This window comes from Xenopus laevis, chromosome 2L (genome assembly GCF_017654675.1).
Source record: "Xenopus laevis strain J_2021 chromosome 2L, Xenopus_laevis_v10.1, whole genome shotgun sequence".
In the NCBI taxonomy this organism is placed as follows: domain Eukaryota; kingdom Metazoa; phylum Chordata; class Amphibia; order Anura; family Pipidae; genus Xenopus; species Xenopus laevis.
The window spans coordinates 179,526,853-179,547,853 of NC_054373.1; the positions used below are offsets into that span (position 1 = coordinate 179,526,853).

At 42.2% G+C, this 21,001-nt stretch overlaps 1 protein-coding gene across 1 annotated transcript; it reads left to right on the top strand.

The window, feature by feature from the left end:
• Positions 1–9,631: 9,631 nt before the first annotated feature.
• Positions 9,632–11,594, top strand: LOC108708765 (E3 ubiquitin-protein ligase TRIM7). The gene has a single exon (XM_018247795.2). It carries the CDS (start codon positions 9,670–9,672, stop codon positions 11,314–11,316), a length of 1,647 nt encoding a protein of 548 aa, XP_018103284.1. The 5' UTR covers positions 9,632–9,669; the 3' UTR covers positions 11,317–11,594.
• Positions 11,595–21,001: the final 9,407 nt, after the last annotated feature.

Sequence of the window (21,001 nt, forward strand, 5' to 3'; positions counted from 1 at the left end):
AATAAATAGTATGAATATAATGTATTAGAAATGTTGTACAGTTGTTGAAGGGGTGGTTCACCTTTAAGTTAACATTTAATTTGTTATAGAATGTCCAATTCTAAGCAACTTTTCAATTGGTCTTTATTTTTTTTTATAGTTTGTTAATGATTTGCTTCTTCTTCTGACTCCTTCCAGCTTTTAAATGGAGGCCACTGACCCCATCTAAAAACAAATGCTCTATAAAGCTACAAATGTATTGTTATTGCTACTTTTTATTCCTCATCTTTCGATTCAGTCACATTCCAGTCTCTTATTCAAATCAATGCATGGTTGCTAGTGCCATTGGGTAATCATTAATAGAAAATTGCCATTTAAAAAAAATAAGGGCTGTCCCCTGGGATCCTAGGATTCACAGTGCACACAAACAAACCAAACATGTTAGGTCACATAAGCCAATTACAAGACAGAGTTCTGTCTTTTGCCTCCACACTTCTTCGTGTTACAGTTAGAGCTGCAGTATTTCTGGTCAGGTGATCTCTTCCTGTTACAGTGGGAGCTGCAGTATTTCTGGTTAGGTGATCTCCTCCTTTTACAGTTAAAGCTGCAGTATTTCTGCTCAGGTGATCTTTTCCTGTTACAGTTAGAGCTGCAGTATTTCTGGTCAGGTGATCTCTTCCTGTTACAGTTAGAGCTGCAGTATTTCTGGTCGGGTGATCTCTTCCTGTTACAGTTAGAGCTGCAGTATTTCTGGTCAGGTGATCTCTTCCTGTTACAGTTAGAGCTGCAGTATTTCTGGTCAGGTGATCTATTCCTGTTACAGTGGGAGCTGCAGTATTTCTGGTTAGGTGATCTCCTCCTGTTACAGTTAAAGCTGCAGTATTTCTGGTCAGGTGATCTCTTCCTGTTACAGTTAGAGCTGCAGTATTTCTGCTCAGGTGATCTCTTCCTGTTACAGTTAGAGCTGCAGTATTTCTGGTCAGGTGATCTCTTCCTGTTACAGTTAGAGCTGCAGTATTTCAGGTCAGGTGATCTCTTACTGTTACAGTTAGAGATGCAGTATTCCTGGTTAGGTGATCTCTTTCTGTTACAGTTAGAGCTGCAGTATTTCTGGTCAGGTGATCTCTTCCTGTTACAGCGAGAGCTGCAGTATTTCTGGTCAGGTGATCTCTTCCTGTTACAGCGAGAGCTGCAGTATTTCTGGTCAGCTGATCTGTTCCTGTTACAGTGAGAGCTGCAGCATTTCTGGTCAGGTGATCTCTTCCTGTTACAGTGAGAGCTGCAGTATTTCTGGTCAGATGATCTCTTCATGTTACAGTTAGAGCTGCAGTATTCTGGTTAGGTGATCTCTTCCTGTTACAGCGAGACCTGCAGTATTTTTGGTCAGGTGATCTCTTCCTGTTACAGTGAGAGCTGCAGTATTTCTGCTCAGATGATCCCTTCCTGTTATAGTTAGAGCTGCAGTATTTCTGCTTAGGTGATCTCTTCCTGTTACAGTGAGAGTAGCAGTATTTCTGGTCAGGTGATCTCTACCTGTTACAGTGAGAGCTGCAGTATTTCTGGTCAGGTGATCTCTTCCTGTTACAGTTAGAGCTGCAGTATTCCTGGTTAGGTGATCACTTCCTGTTACAGTGAGAGCATTTCTGGACAGGTGACCTCTTCCTGTTACAGTTAGAGTTGCAGTATTTCTGGTCAGGTGATCTCTGAGACAGCACACAGACCATCACGAACTGGTGCTCAAGACAAGAGATGTAAAAGGGCAATATTTACTTAAAGGGGACCCGTCACCCAAAAAAAATTATTCAAAATCCTATTTTATCACATTAGTCAAGCAAAAGGAACTTTAATGACACTATATAAATTATTTGAATCTTGTTTCCTTCAGTCTTGGAATTCATAATTATAGCAAGCAGGCAGGAGCCATTTTGTGAACACTGTTATTAAGACGAGCCTTGCATTATCTCAGAATCTTGTTTGTGCCCCAGAATGGGGGACCCGATGTCCATTCACATGCCCTGGCTACACAATTAAACGGTGAAGAGAATGGGGGAATGTGGGGAAAGCAGTGACATCTAGGAAGTGCTGAATGGAAAGGGAAAGTAATTGCCTAGGCATAGAGGAGGGGCAGACAATATTTGATTGACAGCTGAGATTTTTAATTGAGCTTAAAGCAGCTATGAATGCTTTAATAAAAAATAGAAATTGGATTTCATGTTTAATTTGAAAATTACTATATTATACCGATTTTTGTGTCTGGGCGACTGGTCCACTTTAAATATATAGGCCAGTTTGGTAAGATTCTTTAATATGCAACTTAATATGATATAAACTATCTACTGCTTAAGTGTTCATTTTGGAGGTATAGTTTTCCTTTAGAGTAGAAACCTTTGAGTACAAAGGGATTATCAGCTGCAGGAAGAGAATTGCATGCAAGAGAACAGACGCAGACCACGAGTCTCTTTGTTCTGTCCTGTCTTAGATATGAACAGATTCTTTATTTATGGACTATGAACTAGAATTAGTTAATGGTTACATTTTATTGTGGATTCGGGTGGTTTCCCATATTGACCAATTAGAAGAGATTATTTAGCGTCAACAACATTAGAGATGAATTGACCGTTCACCTAGTTATGCATAGTAACAGCTCATCCTTGATCAAAGATTTGTTCAAACAGTGGTATTTGCTCAAACATAGATACAATTGTTATCAATGGTACGTTCCAAAGCTCAGGTCATGATGACGTGATGTAACTTCTGGTTGTTAGAAAGATTGTATTTAAAGTAATAGTACACAGCAGTATATTATATATGATTTATGTGATTATAATAAACAAGTTTTTAATAAGAATAATATGAGAATAATACTTACCTGCTGCTGATCAGAACTCAGTTAGTCACATGCCGGACCATGACACTCATGTTCTAGTGGCAACTGTCTATCTCTGTGCCCAGAGCAAGCACTCTTGTCCCTCTTATTCACTTCTCTGTCTGTCTCTGTGCCCAGAGCAAGCACTCTCTACCCTCTCATTTACTCCTCTGTCTGTCTCTGGTAGGGATGCACTGAATCCACTATTTTGGATTTGGCCGAACCCACGAATCCTCCGTGAAAGATTCAGCCAAATACCGAACCGAATCCTAATTTGCATATGCAAATTAGGGGTGGGAAGGAGAAAAAATTTTACTTCCTTGTTTTGTGCCAAAAAATCACACAGTTTCACTCCCCAACCCTAATTTGCATATGCAAATTACGATTCAGATTCGGTTCGGCTGGGCAGAAGGATTCGGCCGAATCCGAATCCTGCTGAAAAAGGCCAAATCCCGAACTGAATCCTGAATTTGGTGCATCACTAGTCTCTGGCACTCCGAGCATCCTCCTCTGACTTATTCTATGGACATGAGCTTGGATCCTTGTGCCTTCTCTTACTGCTCTTACCCTCTTCTTCCTCTCTCTTCTCTTGTCTTTCTTTACCAGCTTGGATTTGGGGCTATGATTGTGAGCACATTGGAATCACATGGGAGGGTGAACTGTAACTCTCTTACTCTATTCTTATTATTTAGTGTAACCCTCTCATGGCTGTATTGGCCAAATCCAGCTGCTCTCAGGCAGAACACAATTACACTTATGACGCTCTGATTGAACCAATTTAAGGGTCACTGCTTCTTAAAGGGGTTGTTCACCTTTAAATTAATTTTTAGTATGATGTAGAAAGTGATATCTTGAGACAATTTGGGGTTTTTTTTCTTCATTTTTTATTGTTGGTGGTTATTTGTTTATCAAAAAAATAATGAAGACCAATTGAAAAGAATTGGCTATTCTATAACATACTAAAGTTATCCTAAAGTTGTTCTCTGGGGCTTTACACACACATCACAGGTATTGTCTCCCAATGTTCGAGGCTTCCTCAAGGGGTTACACATATGACTTCCCTGACTCCCTACATTTAGTGAAAACCAACTGGGGAACTACTACCCACCTAACTCACACTACCCCTGCGCCTATGGGAACAGCCCCCCAACTCTGGCCGTAGGTTACAGCTACAGGGGCTTTCTGAACTAGTAGGGGAACTAAAGAATAGGTCAACTTTCATTAACTTTAGGTATGATGTAAAAAGTGATATTCTGAGAAAATGTATAGCGGGTCTTCTTTTTTGTGGTTTTGGAATTATTTTTCTTTTTGTTACATAATTTGTTTGTTCAATAATTTTTTGGTCCAGTTTTGCATTTTAGCAACTATTGGATTACTAGCAACAGCGGTGGACTGAAATATAAATTGGAGAGTCCTGAATAGAAAAATGAGGTAAAAAAAAAGTAACAAATTATAGCCTCACGGAGCAATACTTTTTTGGCTGCCGGGATGGGTGACCTCTATTTAAGAGCTGGAAAAAGGCTTAACAATAAGCCAAATAATTGGAAGAACTGTAAAAAAAATTTAAAAAAATAATGAAGGCCAATTGAAAAGTTACTAGGAATCGACCATTCTATAACATACTAAAAGTTACCTTAAAGGTAAACCACCCATTTAACCGCTTAAATCACCTTTAAATTGTAAGCTCTTGTGAGCAGAGCCCTGTGACCCGTTATTTTATTCTGTAACCTGTGTTTGTTATACATTCATGTAACATCTCTTGTCTCTTTTGTGCAGTTACTAAGAAATGCAATTTTATGTTTTGGGGCTCATTAAGTTATTTTCTACAGGTGATGAGATGTTATTTGTCTCACATGCTGATTAGGGATGTAGCGAACGTCGGAAAAAAAGTTCGCGAACATATTCGCGAACTTGCGCAAAAATGCGAGCGGTTCGCGAACGGTTCGCGAACCCCATAGACTTCAATGGGAAGGCGAACTTTAACATCTAGAAAAGACATTTCTGGCCAGAAAAATGATTTTAAAGTTGTTTAAAGGGTGCAACGACCTGGACAGTGGCATGCCAGAGGGGGATCAAGGGCAAAAATGTATCTGAAAAATCTGCCTGTGTGTGCTTGGAAGAGATAGTGTAGGGGGAGAGCTGTTAGTGATTTCAGGGACAGATGATAGTAAGTTTGCTGGCTAGTAATCTGCTTGATACTGCTCTGTATTGGAGGGACAGAAGTCTGCAGGGATTTGAGGGACATTTTAGCTTAGGTAGCTTTGCTGGCTAGTAATCTACTGTTCTCTTTAAACAACTGCCATACGTTGACCTTGTAGGCATTGTTTGCCCAGTTTTTTTGGACGCAGCCACTGAAGCACAGTTGCCAGAAAAAATATGCCATATAAATGCTGAAAATAGTAATTTTTCGCCATACGTTGACCTTGTAGACATTGTTTGCCCAGTTTTTTTGGACGCAGCCACTGAAGCACAGTTGCCAGAAAAAATATGCCATATAAATGCTGAAAATAGTAATTTTTCGCCATACGTTGACCTTGTAGACATTGTTTGCCCAGTTTTTTTGGTTGCAGCCACTGAAGCACAGTTGCCAGAAAAAATATGTCACGTAAATGCTGAAAATAGTCATTTTTTGCCATATACGTTGAGTCAACGTATGGCAAAAAATGACTATTTTCAGCATTTATATGGCATATTTTTTCTGGCCTCAGAACAGAGGCCTCTGTTCTGGCCTCTGTTTGCTGACTTTTTGGAAGTGTGCGATCTGGCGGTAACAGTAGAAGTTGGCGGAGTTGGCGGTATTGGCGGCAATGGCGGGTGCGTTGGCCGGCTGAACACAGGTGCCGATACATGTTGTTGCCCTACTGATCCCTGCGGGCTGTCCTCCCTGCTTCTTCTAAGTCTTATTCTCCTACTGCCTCTCTGACTCTCCGTCTCTCCATCTGAACTACCCTCCTCTTGCTCTCTTCTACTAGGCACCCACAAAACATCAATCTCCTCATCATCATTCTCCTCAGATGCATCAATTTCTTCTGACACATCACAGAAGGAAGCAGCAGCGGGGACCTCCTCCTCATCACTCATTATGTCCATCTCTATCGTGTTCTCTGCCAGAATTAAATCTGGTGTAAGGTCCTCATCTCCTTCATCTTCTTCTGGCAATAATGGTTGCGCATTACTCAGTTCAAGAAACTCATTGGAAAATAACTCCTCTGACCCCAGTGAAGAAGGGGCACCGGTGGTGGAGGAAGTGTTACGTGGGTGGCCATAGCAGTGGAGGATGAGGAGGATGTTGTGGTAAAGTTAGAAACGGTAGAGGATGGGGTGTGCTGTGTAAGCCAGTCAACTACCTCTTCAGCATTTTGGGAGTTCAGGGTCATTGGCTTTTTAAAAACTGGGCAATTTGCTAGGGCCACAGGATTGCATAGCAGCACGGCCCCTAGCACGGCCTCTGCGTGGCGGCCTGCCTTTGCCTGGCATTATTTTTAAAAAAACAACAACAACAACAAAAACTCAGTTGGTTTTTCTGGAAACGATAATACACACAGCTAGATGGCGGGTTGAAGAAAACACTGTGCAAATAATGCCTACAAAGTCAACGTATACACTACTACAGCGGTGGATACGGATTACGTAAAATATATGAATGCTGCTTGAAAAAAAGTAACTCAAGTGGTTTTTCTAGAGACGATAATATTATCAATATTTAGACAAAATGTGAACAAGCTCACACAGCTCGATGGCGGGTTGAAGAAAACAGTGTGCAAATAATGCCTACAAGGCCAACGTATACACTACTACAGCGGTGGATACGGATTACGTAAAATATATGAATGCTGCTTGAAAAAGTGACTCCGGTGTTTTTTCTGGAGACGGTAATATTATGGATATTTAGACAGAATGGGAACAAGGTCACACAGCTCGATGGCGGGTTGAAGAAAACAGTGTGCAAATAATGCCTACAAGGCCAACGTATACACTACTACAGCGGTGGATACGGATTACGTAAAATATATGAATGCTGCTTGAAAAAAGTGACTCCGGTGTTTTTTCTGGAGACGGTAATATTATGGATATTTAGACAGAATGGGAACAAGGTCACACAGCTCGATGGCGGGTTGAAGAAAACAGTGTGCAAATAATGCCTACAAGGCCAACGTATACACTACTACAGCGGTGGATACGGATTACGTAAAATATATGAATGCTGCTTGAAAAAAGTGACTCCGGTGTTTTTTCTGGAGACGGTAATATTATGGATATTTAGACAGAATGGGAACAAGGTCACACAGCTCGATGGCGGGTTGAAGAAAACAGTGTGCAAATAATGCCTACAAGGCCAACGTATACACTACTACAGCGGTGGATACGGATTACGTAAAATATATTATGGCTGCTTGAAAAAAGTGACTCCGGTGTTTTTTCTGGAGACGGTAATATTATGGATATTTAGACAGAATGGGAACAAGGTCACACAGCTCGATGGCGGGTTGAAGAAAACAGTGTGCAAATAATGCCTACAAGGCCAACGTATACACTACTACAGCGGTGGATACGGATTACGTAAAATATATGAATGCTGCTTGAAAAAAGTGACTCCGGTGTTTTTTCTGGAGACGGTAATATTATGGATATTTAGACAGAATGGGAACAAGGTCACACAGCTCGATGGCGGGTTGAAGAAAACAGTGTGCAAATAATGCCTACAAGGCCAACGTATACACTACTACAGCGGTGGATACGGATTACGTAAAATATATTATGGCTGCTTGAAAAAAGTGACTCCGGTGTTTTTTCTGGAGACGGTAATATTATGGATATTTAGACAGAATGGGAACAAGGTCACACAGCTCGATGGCGGGTTGAAGAAAACAGTGTGCAAATAATGCCTACAAGGCCAACGTATACACTACTACAGCGGTGGATACGGATTACGTAAAATATATTATGGCTGCTTGAAAAAAGTGACTCCGGTGTTTTTTCTGGAGACGGTAATATTATGGATATTTAGACAGAATGGGAACAAGGTCACACAGCTCGATGGCGGGTTGAAGAAAACAGTGTGCAAATAATGCCTACAAGGCCCAACGTATACACTACTACAGCGGTGGATACGGATTACGTAAAATATATTATGGCTGCTTGAAAAAAGTGACTCCGGTGTTTTTTCTGGAGACGGTAATATTATGGATATTTAGACAGAATGGGAACAAGGTCACACAGCTCGATGGCGGGTTGAAGAAAACAGTGTGCAAATAATGCCTACAAGGCCAACGTATACACTACTACAGCGGTGGATACGGATTACGTAAAATATGTGAATGCTGCTTGAAAAAAGTGACTCCGGTGTTTTTTCTGGAGACGGTAATATTATGGATATTTAGACAGAATGGGAACAAGGTCACACAGCTCGATGGCGGGTTGAAGAAAACAGTGTGCAAATAATGCCTACAAGGCCAACGTATACACTACTACAGCGGTGGATACGGATTACGTAAAATATATGAATGCTGCTTGAAAAAAGTGACTCCGGTGTTTTTTCTGGAGACGGTAATATTATGGATATTTAGACAGAATGGGAACAAGGTCACACAGCTCGATGGCGGGTTTGAAGAAAACAGTGTGCAAATAATGCCTACAGGGCAAATAATGCCTAAAAGGTCAACTTATACACTACTACAGCGGTAGTAAAATAAAAAAAAGTAAAATAAAAAAAAAATGAATATTAAAAAAAAAAAATTAAAGTTGGTGCTGCTGAACTACTAGGAGCAGCAGATTAGCACACCAGTCCCACTCCCCAACACTGCTAGACTAATAGCACTGGGCTCTTATAGTAGTAGTAGTAGTAGTAGTAGTAAAACAACAAAAAAATAAATAAAAGCAGTCCTTACAAGGACTACTGTTATTGCAGCAGTCAGCAGATGAGATCAGAAGCAGGACAGCTGCCCACTGCAGCTACATACAGAGCACTGCAGTAGAAGGTAGATTACTAGCCAGCAAAGCTACCTAAGCTAAAATGTCCCTCAAACCCTGCAGACTTCTGTCCCTCCAATAACAGAGCAGTATCAAAACGATTACTAGCCAGCAAACTTTCAACTGTCCCTGAAATCACTAACAGGCAGCAGCTCTCTCCCTACACTATCTCTTCAGCACACACAGGCAGAGTGAAAAAACGCTGCAGGGCTTCGGTTTTTATAGGGAAGGGGAGTGGTCCAGGGGAGAGCTTCCTGATTGGCTGCCATGTACCTGCTGGTCTGGGGTGAGAGGGCAAAAAAAGCGCCAACAATGGCGAACCCAAAATGGCGAACGTCGCGCGACGTTCGCGAACTTCCGGCGAGCGCGAACACCCGATGTTCGCGCGAACAAGTTCGCCGGCGAACAGTTCGCGACATCTCTAATGCTGATAATATTTTGTGTGTTATTACATCAGAATGTGGGTGACATTACTCCACACTGGGGGGTATATAGAGGGTTGGGGGATATGGGATCTGTTTCCATGTCCTGATGAAATGTTCCCTGAGCAGGACCGAAACAAACCAGTCCAATAAAATAGTTTTTAGTCTGTCCCATGAGTGCTGCTTATTTATAATAATCGTTATTTATTCTACAGCAGCACCAGGGCACAACATACAGATACGCTCCTCATTATATGAACATAAAGAAAATATTCAGCAGTGGAGGATCCAATATACACAAGGCATTGTTTCCTGTAAACTGGAGCCATAGGGTTAATAAAAGGGAGACAAAGCCCAGTGGGAGGGGTTAGAACAAGGGCGAGTCTATTAGAGACACAAAGTGAGTTTCGATTCCTGTTCCTGATTTCAGTGATGGCGACTGCAGATCTGAGAGACGAGCTGAGCTGCTCCATCTGTCTGATCCTTTATACTGACCCTGTAACTCTGCCGTGTGGGCACAACTTCTGCCAGGGCTGTATTGGGAGAACATGGGACACCCAGGAGGGATCTGGGGCTTATTCCTGCCCTGAATGCAGAGAGGAGTATAAGGAGCGCCCTGCCCTGCCCAGGAACAGAACTCTGGGGAACATAGCAAAGCGACTCCTGACTATTCACCCAGAACCTGAATGTACCGAGATCTTCTGCACCTACTGTGTCCTCTCTCCTGTACCTGCTGCGAAATCCTGTCTCCAGTGTGAGGCTTCTCTGTGTGATACCCACCTGAAGGGGCACAGCCAATCACAGAAGCACATCTTAACTGCCCCCACAAGTTCTTTTGGGGAGAGGAAATGCCCCCAACATGATGAACCCCTCCATTATTACTGCCTCAGGGACTCCATCTGTGTCTGTGAGTCCTGCTGTCGGATTGGGGAGCACAGGGGCCACAGGGTGGAGCTGCTGAGTGAGGCCTCTGAGAAGAAGAAAGAGAAAGTGAGGAAAGTTCTGAAGAAACTGAGGCCAGAGAGAGAGGAGACTGAGAGAGGAGCACAGAGACTGCAGGAGCGCAGGAGAGAAGTGGCAGAAAAATCAGCTGGTGAGACCGAGAGAGTCACTGCCCTGTTTAGAGACATCAAGGAACATCTGGAAGCCCTAGAGAAGCGACTCCTGAGTGATATCTCCAGCCAGAAAGAGAAGCTGTCACTCCCACTCACTGATCTGATCCACCAGCTGGAAATAAAGAAGGACGAGCTGTCCAGGAAGATCCGTCACATTGAGGAGCTGTGCAACATGGCAGATCCACTCACTGTCCTACAGGAACGGGAATCACATGGAGCTGAATTTTGTGGGGCAGATAATGAGGAGGAGGATGATTCTGAGGGGGCAGATAATAAGACCAGAGAGAGAGATGATAGAAAGGTCCCACCAGTAGAAGATCTGGATGTGGTTCTGATCTCAGAGATAATAATACAGAGCTTGGAAGGAAAAGTCAGTGAAATAAAGAGAAGCTACTGCCCCCAGGAGAACCAATTCCTGCTCCTGGATGATAACACGGCTCATTGTTCTTTAAAGATTTCAACTAACAGTAAAACAGCAGCACAGTGCCTAAACAACAAAGATCAACATGAGACATCAATGACATTTCAGACTTGTACTCAGGTATTAAGCACCAAGAGTTTTCCCTCAGGGCGACATTACTGGGATGTAGATTGCAGTAAAGCAGGGAACTTGCGGGTAGGGGTGGCCTATCCCAGTATAGAGAGGAGAGGAGACAATTCACTGATTGGGAATAATAACAAGTCCTGGGTGCTGGTGGCTCACAGAAGAATCATTAGGAATTTCAGACATGAATATTCAATTTCAATGGCACATGATACAAAAGAAACCAGTTTATCTTGCCCAGACAGATCTGGGCCCATTAAGCAAATCCGAGTGTTTTTGGACTATGAGGCGGGGCGTTTGTCCTTCTATGAGCTGAGTGAGCCAATCAGACACTTACACACCTTCATTGCCACATTCACTGAACCCCTCCATGCTGCATTCTGGGTACGGGGGGAGGGCAGTGTGACCATTACTGAATAGAAAAAGAGCCTTCTTCTCCTTTGTAATTATGGCTACATGACTGGGGGATCCTTGACTTCTATAACCCTGCCCCCCATAAGTTAGTGGGTGTAAGACCCCCAGTGTATAGTGGGGGGAGAGGGGACTGTTGTGTCTTGTCACTGACAAATTATATGAAGTGGGTGGAAGTGTGTGGGGTCCTAGCCACCAATATTTTTTAATGGGGGGGCCTTGGCCACAAATTCTTTTTATGGGGGGCCCTGACCACCAATATCTTTTTATTTTTATTAACATGTGGGAACCCTAGCCACCAATATTTTTTTTGTTTTTTTACTGTGTGGTGGGGGGCGGACCTGTGCGGTGGGGAGGGCGGACCTGTAGGTGGGGCTTGCGGTGGGTGCAGCCCAGGGGGCCCAGGAAATTTTGTCGTATGGGCCCTGCGATTTCTGATGGCGGTCCTGTTATCACATCACCCCTTAAGCACCTCTTCTCCAGTGTGAACATCCCCAATTTGGCCAGTCTTTCCTCATAGCTAAGATTTTCAATACCTTTCACCAGCTTAGTTGTCCTTCTCTGTACCCTCTCTAATACAATAATGTCCTGTTTGAGTGATGGAGACCAAATCTGTACGGCATATTCTAGATGGGGCCTTACAAGTGCTCTATACAGTGGAAGAATGACCCCTCCTCTGTGACTCTATGCCCCATTTAATACAACTCAAGACCTTATTTGCCCTTGATGCTGCTGACTGGCATTGCTTGCTACAGCCAAGTTTATCATCTACAAGGACTCCAAGGTCCTTTTCCATAATGGATTTGCCTAGTGCAGTCCCATTAAGGGTATAAGTGGATATTTTTACATCCCAGGTACATGACTTCACATTTATCAACATTGAATCTCATTTGCCACTTAGCTGCCCAGATTGCCAGTTTGTCAAGATATCAATAGTCTGGTATCTCATATAATAATCTTATTATCATAGCCTTCTTGTATCACATCCTTTTTATCGTTTTAATCACACCCAATAACCTTGGTTTCTTATATAATAACCTTGGTATTTCATATCAGTGTATTATTTGATGATCTCTGCAATAAAGATATGTCAGTGGCAAAAAAAGCAACTGTGGTATTTTCTTGTCTGGTCAGGAAAGTACATGATGGCGCCCTCTGGTGGGAGAAGGGCAGTTACCCAGGGCCACAATAAGTCTCTTCAAATTAAATTACTGGAACTCAGAACATTTCATTGTGCCATGATGTATAGTATCTAGTAGTGATAATTCTACATCAGCTGGAGTCATTCTGAAAACCTTGTTATTCAGCCAGTAGAACACTCCTCCATTGTGGTTAGGGGTTAGACCCCCAGAAAAAAATCCTTGATGGGAGTGGTTCACCCTCAGCTACACAATGACAAGGGGCCAGGCTTCTCACTATCTTGGCACTGGGAGTGGGGGAGTTGGAACCAAACAGCTGATCCTCACAATCATCTGGTCCCCCCATAGTCTCAAGGTGTGTGCATGGCCATTACACCACTGGCCCCCCAGCAGTTTAAACCTTTGAGGCAGTGGCCACACCAGAGGATCCCAGAGCAGTGGTTGGGGGGCTTAGCATGAAGCACATTTGCAGTAAGATTTAGGAATAAACATTTATTTGCTTTTTTAATGTGCATGACATGATTATTATAGCAATGGTTTCATGTGTCTGTAATTTTGTTATGGGCTAAGGGGGGCACACCAATTTCTGAATCTGAAAGGGGAGCATAAACCCCCCAAATATGTAAAATGCTGCCTCAAGACCATGGCACATGGTGCTACTTCATGTACTTTAACCATTGTGTATTTTAATATCCCAAACTATAAACTGTCCCCCCATGTAAATTCCTCACTCATGGACCCCATTGTTCCATTTCATCCCCCAGTCATAATTCATTCACAATAATTCTATGGAACTTATTTAGTCAAACCTCATTGTGAATGTTAATGGGAAACTATAACAGAAACAAACCAGCTTCATGTTATGGAACTAAGGACATTTGTATGTAGAATTAATTTATTAAAATGTGGTTCCCTTCCTGAAATAATCACATCTGTCTCTCCCACTATCAGCACCCGTCTCTCTGTCTGCAGCTTTGTATCTGTCAGTTTTTGGATGGATGGTTACTTGTAATACATCACTGAGGTACATGGAGCACAGACCCACAATGTACTGTCAATCAAAATCTGACTCCACCTCTTGTTAGCTCAAGCTAGTCAGTGGCTGACTCAGGATATGAGTTATAAAGCTTAGATAGAAATTAATTTAAACAAGGCACCAGGGCCTGATGGCATACACCCCCAGGGATTAAGAGAGCTTTGTTCAGTTTTAGACCGGCCCCTATTTCTGATTTTCTCAGATTCACTTTCATCTGGTATGGTACCTATGGATTCAAGAAAAGCTGATTTCATTCCAATATTTAAAAAGGGATTACGATCTCAGCCTGGCAATTATAGGCCAGTAAATTTAACATCTGTGGTGGGCAAATTATTTGAAGGCATCACATTCAAAATGTTGTCCTAGTGAATGGCTGTAACAACTTACCTCCCCGGTGGTCCAGTGGTGCGGCGGGGATGCCCGCCATGCAGTCCTGCTGCTCCAGTATGTGCCGGTAACTATGGCACGCACGGCGTGCCTCCTCTGCATTTATAGGCGCAATGGCGCGAAAGTTTAAGTATTTTAAAGTGCCAATATACAATTGCCCGTTATAGGTTCATCTGTATTGAGTTCCTGGTGCTTCTGTTCTGCGATTTTGTCTGTTTCCTGATTCCTTTTGTGACCCCTGCCGACGTGAATAAAGGCACCTGTGCAGCAGTTTATGCGCCTGTTGGTATTCTTTCCCCATACTTGTTTGCATTACTGGATTTTGCTTTGGATGGAAGCAGGGGTTCAAGATACCTATAAGAATACATCCTAAAGGGTAACTATACCAGCTTTCTATATTCATTTATGAAGGATAGGTCATGTCAGACTAATTTGATTTCTTTTTATGATGAGCTAAGTAAGATGCTGGACAGTGGGGGGGCAGTAGATGTGATCTATTTGGATTTTGCCAAAGCGTTTGATACTGTGCCCCACAAACGACTGCTTTCTAAACTAAGGTCTGTTGGACATAATTAAGTCGTTTGCACATGGATAGGAAACTGGCTACAGGATCAGGTACAGAGGGTGGTTGTTAATGGGATATTCTCTACTTCAAATTCATATTCAACTAAACTCAAATCAAAATGTCAGGAAGGCTACTTACAGCTTAAAAATGGCCACTGGACCTCTCCCATTGACTTATACATGAACTCGCACAGGCAAATTTTAATTTTTAAAGGGCTTAGGTTTGATAAATCTCGGAATTCTAATTTTCAATTATTCGATTAATAAATCTGCCCCTAAGTGTCACCATTAACTCACAATTACACAGTGAATGATTACAATGAAAAACAGTTGATTAATTACCCCCAGCTGTTCATCCTCACAATGTTAATGTGCTGCTACATTTCTAGAAGACAGGGTGAGGTCATGTGATACTGTAAAAACATAAAATGAGAGCACACACAGGGGCCCATTTACTAATAGTCAAATTTTGTTTTTTTATACAATTCTCCTAAACAAAAGCACTAAAAATTTGAGATTTATTAAATCACAAAAACCTTTAATACAAATACAAATTCTTTACTTAATGAGATAAAAGCCAGTGACAAACTGTAATGGCTTACCCTGGTGGTCCAGTGGGGGGACGGCAGGGACGCCTGCCTGTGTCCCCCTCAGCGGGGACACCCGCCGCGTCTGCTTCCTCCTGAGCCGGTTTGTTACGGGTGCGCGGCGCGCCTCTGCTGTGTAAATTGGCGTATGCTCGCTGGCGTGTAGACGTCAGCGCGCAATTGGGCGAAATTTGAAAATATTTAAAGGGCCATTATGCAGATTCTCATTGCCCGTTATAGGTTTGTTCCTGGTGTGACCCCTGCCTGTTCCTGACGATTCTGACCTCTGTATCCTGATCCATTGCCTGAATTTCGACTACCTCTATCCCTCTGATTGATCTCCTGGTTTTGACCCTTGCCTGCCTGACCTCGCTTTGAACGCTGCCTGCCCAGACCCGGCCTGGTTTGTTTATGCTCACTTTCTGCCTGCCTCGACCCGGGCAGTTCCGACTAAGATTCCGTTTAACACCTTGTACCACGACCTTCTGCCCAAAGACTTTGCTAACAGTCGTGCCCCTCTGCTTATCCAGAACCTCTAGCCTTGCACCTCTCGTTTAAGTCCTGGTGGCATCCAAGTAGCTGAGGGCTCCTCCCGAGGCCAAAGGCGGTCACACTACAGGAGAAGCACGAGCCGAGACCAGGGTGCTTGGCATTTGTTCTGGTGTTGGGTACCGACCGTGACACAAACACAGAGATTCCCTCACTACCTCTTATTTCTTCCCACATTTCCCCCCAGACATAGGACTTGCTTTGCACATGTGAAGATCTTACATGTAGCAACAAGTTCTGCTCCATCTGCTCCAGTTACCCTTGATTCAACCCAATCCTTATTCCTTAGCAGCTCAGGTAGTGGTTGGTCCATAGTACAGACAGTTTGCAGATTTCAGGTGAATTCAGCCCAGAAAAATCAGTGGGACATAAATAAAACGAGGCAGAATACTGTCCCAAAGTATTTCAGTCACATCTCCTAGGGGAATAAATGTAATTTCTCTACTACAATGACTCTGCTAAAACAATCTTTTCAGTTACTTGAGCAACTAATAAAAGTATTTCTTATCCCTTAGAATTCCTCCATGTACTTAAGGCATTGTATCACACACCTAGAGCCTGCGTCCGACATCTGGGATTCCTTTCGGAAAAATTTGTAATACAAAGGGGTACCCGTCAGGGGTGCCTGCTTTCACGCCTACTGTTTGCCCTGGTTATAGAGCCTCTTGCGATCCATGTCCGTTTACATAAAGATATCTTTGGTCTGCAAATTGGGGACAAAACCCATAAGTGTGTGTTATATGCAGACGACATAATGCTGTTACTTACTGAACCAATGACCTCACTCCCGCACTTATATAAAATCCTAGCTGATTTCGGCTTTATTTCGGGTTTGAAAGTTAACTCACAGAAGTCAGAAGCATTGAACATTAATCTCCCTGCTCATGTTCAAAAAATACTAGAACTGAACTTCGAGTTCCAATGGCAGCCCAAGACTATCAAATATTTAGGCATACTGTTAACTTCGGATTACAATACTATTTCTATTGCTAATTACCCTAAGGTATTTAAAAAAATATTCTCTACACTTCGGACATGGGAATCAATGAAACTGTCTTGGCTGGGTAAAATTCATGCCTTAAATATGTCGATTCTTCCACAGTTGCTGTATCTTTTCCGCACACTACCAGTAAGCCGTCCTATGACAACCCTAGCTAAACTCCAATCCTCTTGTCAGAAATGTATCTGGGGGAGTAAAAGAGCTAGGATGAAGGCAAGTGTGACTTATCAGAGTAGACGTAGGGGAGGACTGGGGGGCCCAAATTTCCGAATGTATTATATCGCAGCGCAATTGGGCCAGATGTCGGAATGGCATGTCACCTATCACTCTCCTCTTTGGATAGATATAGAACAATCGCAGGTTGGCAATCTGTTACTTAGTAATCTCATCTGGACCAAAGGGAACGCAAAACTCACACTACCCCCCACAGTGACCCACTCCCTGTCGCTATGGAGGAGTATCCGGACTCATATTACCGCCCAGCCCTGTCTATGTTACAAAACTCTGAGTTTCCTCCTGGTCAGGCAGGGGCGACTTTTCAGTGGTGGCATATGAACAATTTGTCCACAATAGCCCAACTGACCCCAAATCACAAGTTTATAGATGTCCACACTTTGAAAGCCAAATATCACATGCCTCCCTCCGAGATATTCCGGTATGCCCAGATGAGACATTATTTCCTCTCCATAATAGGAAATGAATCTCGCTCTTTACCTCCCCCCACTATGTTTGAACGATTGTGCCTACATTCAATCCCATATAAGGGTGCCATCTCCAGAATCTATGATCAGTTAGCTCATCAACAGCCATTAAAGGACTTACTATACATTAGGCAATGGGAACGGGAGCTTCATGTCACTTTGGAGGAGGAAGATTGGTTAGATAGGTTTCTGGATATAACAAAATGTTCCCCCAGCATCTTGATTCAAGAAACATCTCAAAAGGTTATGTCACTTTGGTACCTAGTCCCTGAAAAAATTTCTAAATGGTATCCTGCTACATCTCCCACCTGTTTTCGGGGTTGTGGACAGGTAGGATCCTACCTACATGTATGGTGGTCCTGTCCCAAAGCAACTAGATATTGGACACGTATTTATACCATGATCACTAGCATCACAGGGCTCACTTTAACTAAACTTCCTGCAGTGACACTGCTTCACGGCAGAATCACAGGATGTAATAAATATGTGAAAAAATTGATATGCCGTATTTTTTCGGCCGCCAAACAAATTATAGCTAAAGCATGGAAAACGCCTACTCTTGATATACCTTTAGTTAAGTCCAGAATAGATGGTTATATGGTGATGGAGAAGCTTACCATGATGGCTAGTGATGAGATTCATACTTTTCATGGGATCTGGGACCCGTCAGCCCTGTCGCCCGTTACTAGAAAGTACAGCCCTTAACCTAAATACCACCTTACCTATATCATGCCTATATAATGAATACCACCATGGATGTTACTACTTTGAGATAGTTCGCTGTAAGAGTTGAGACAATATTTTGTTTCTTTTCTTTTTCTTCCTTGCCTTTCTCTTTTTTTCTATCTTTACTGTCCCTTGTTTTCCTTCTTCCTTCCATGGCACAGGAAGTTTCTTAAGGCAACTGTTCTATTATGGCGATGTTGACTTGATATGCTGACTCTGTACTATTGTAATGTATATCTTTGTTTATATTGCATTTTGTTGGAAATTGTCATATTGCCAACTGTCAAACTTTTTTATTCTTTCTGCTGCTTTTTTTTGCCTTCTGTATTTTCTTGAGAATTGAATAAAGATTATTTTCAAAAAAAAAAAAAGTATTTCTTATATACTAATAATAATAATAATATTAAGAAAAATAATTTATGTTATGTTTTGGTAGCCGAGGATGAGTAGAGTATAACAGTGCTTTATTAGCAGGTTCATGCAGCCATTACACTTCAGTAACTTCCAACTCTATTACTCTTAAGCAGTATAGAAAGTACTATGTACCCAGTATAACTCATGTGCACAGTGACACCTGCAGGCCATTTGTATAAACACCACATATTCCCCCTATAGTAGGAAAGCATTTGGGCAAATGTAATAAACAGCAACAATTAAACAGTATTCATTTTAAAGCATATTATGCATTAATCACATCACATAATCTTTGGACCATGCAGGTAGTTTTCTGATTTTCTCAGTACACCTTAAAGGTTTACTGTCTTCAGGCCTATTGCAGTTAGCATCAGGAGTAGGGAAAAGTCCTTCATCAAATGGAGCTTCTCCAAAGTCATATCTAACAGGAGCAAGATGACTTGCATTCCATATGCGTCCATCAGACCGTTCCTATGTGTTTGGTCCTCGCTGGCGTCTCACTTCAAGTGGTATAGTAAATTTAAATTGTCCTTGTTTCAGTATTCCTGGTTTCTTAATTCTGACTAAAGATCCAGGCTGAAAGTGCACTTCTCTGGCACCATGTTTTCTGTCAGTATAAGCCTTACATTTGGCTTGTTGACTTTTGAAAATGTCAGCATGAGACGATTTTGTAGGCACAGTATTTTGTGGAAGTTTGATGTCTGCAACATGTAACTTAGTGCGCATCTGTCTGCCATGTAATAATTCAGATGATTGGGTTGTTGCATGGAGCGTTGCTCTGTAGTTATGTAGGAACTCTGTTGTAAATACTTTCCAAGATTTCCCAGTAAGATTTGCTGTCTGTAGTTCTTCTTTCAGACTTCTGTTGAATCGCTCGATTTCTCCATTTGCTTGTGGGTAACACACTGAAGTTTTCCGATGCACAATATTCCTCTCTCTCAGAAACGATTCAAACTCAGATGAGACAAACTGTGGGCCATTGTCTGATATTAACTCCTTTGGATTACCTTCTCTGCTGAAGACTAGACAGAAATGTTATTACTGTAGCTGATGTTATATGAGATGATTTTCAGGCCATTTACTGTAATAGTTCATCAAGGTTATAGCATATTTACAATCTAAAGGAGCATCTGCAAAAGGACCCACAATATCAATAGCAAGTTTTTCCCATTCTGAATAAGGAAATGGTACCGGCTGAAGTGGTGGTGTATGTGTGATAGCTGTTTTGTCATAGGGCAATTGTCTTAATTTCTGGCGTACTGGTTTTACATCTGGTCTCAACTTAACTTTGTGTACAAGGTTCTTTGCACAACCCAGAGAAGTGTTGCTTTGTGGTGAAATTTTAGACACAGGCTGTGTGGCAGGCACTGGTGCTGTAGTAATGAGACCATCAACTAATTGTAGGTTTAATGCGGCAAAGAGATCCCTTCCAAGTATAGCAGTTCCCTTATTCATAATGTAAAAGTCACATTTTGCAGTATTTGATTCAAACTGTACAGTCACTGGCAAGCAACCAAGCACAGGGATTGGATCCTTTAAGTAACTGACCAGTTTCAGGGCAGGTGCAACAAGCGGATCTTTTGCAAAGTATTTCAAGAAAATATATATTGGTTATATAGAAACAGCTGAACCTGTATCAATCATCAGGTTAATGGAGTGTCCCTTGTCAGCAGAAGCAGTACTGACACTGACAGTGTATATAAACTTGTCTGGAATAAATGTAGCAGCTTTATCCACACTTAATACTGTAACATTTGAAGCAGTTACTTCATGAACATCTTTAGCAGAATTACAGCAGATCTTAGCAAAATGTTCTACTTTGTGCATGTGCAGCACCGTTTAGTTTTTGCAGGACATGTAACATGATTTGCAGTGTGTTGTGTTGAACCACAGCAAAAGCAGTTTTTTCTATTTATCTTTGCTGCACTGTTTTGCAGTGTAGGTGAATCCCTTTCCTTAGCACTGTATTTTGCCTGTGACTGTGCATTATTAGGCCACAGTGCTGAATTCACAGTCTGTACATTCCCAGCAGTTCCCTGACTGAGAGTTTTAGCCTCTGCCACTGCTGTTTCAATTTGGCTAGCAACTGTAATAGCCTTTGCAAGGGTTAAATCCTGCTCTAGGAGCAGTCTCTCTCTAATGCGAGGTGAGGTTGTTTTTTCCACTATTTGGTCTCTTAGCAATTCATCTGTTAGATTACCAAACTCACAGGTAACAACCAGCTCTCTCAAAGCTGCTACAAATTGTTCTGTGGATTCGCCATCACGCTGTCCACGTTGGCAGAATTTATATTGTTAATCTTGGCTTGAAAAAGTTCTTTATAGCAGTAAGTGCAGTTTCATAAGTCTCCTCAGGTAATGGTAATGTATAGAATATACGCAGTCCCTCTGCTCCCAGGCAGTGAATAAGTAAAGCTTTCTAGCAGCAGAAATCTCCCCTTGGTCAGCAGCAATAATGTAGTTTTCAAACATACGGATCCAAGCAGTAAAAGGTATGGTAGGCTCACCAAGGTTTGGAAGAAAAGGTGCAGGCTGCTGCAGAGGTAGAAGAGACATCTCATTGGCAATTTATGATTTGGGTAGCCGAGGATG

Bases quoted from the DNA above. Each gene is read 5' to 3' on its own strand.
- LOC108708765 (XM_018247795.2), top strand. From the start codon at position 9,670: ATGGCGACTGCAGATCTGAGAGACGAGCTGAGCTGCTCCATCTGTCTG.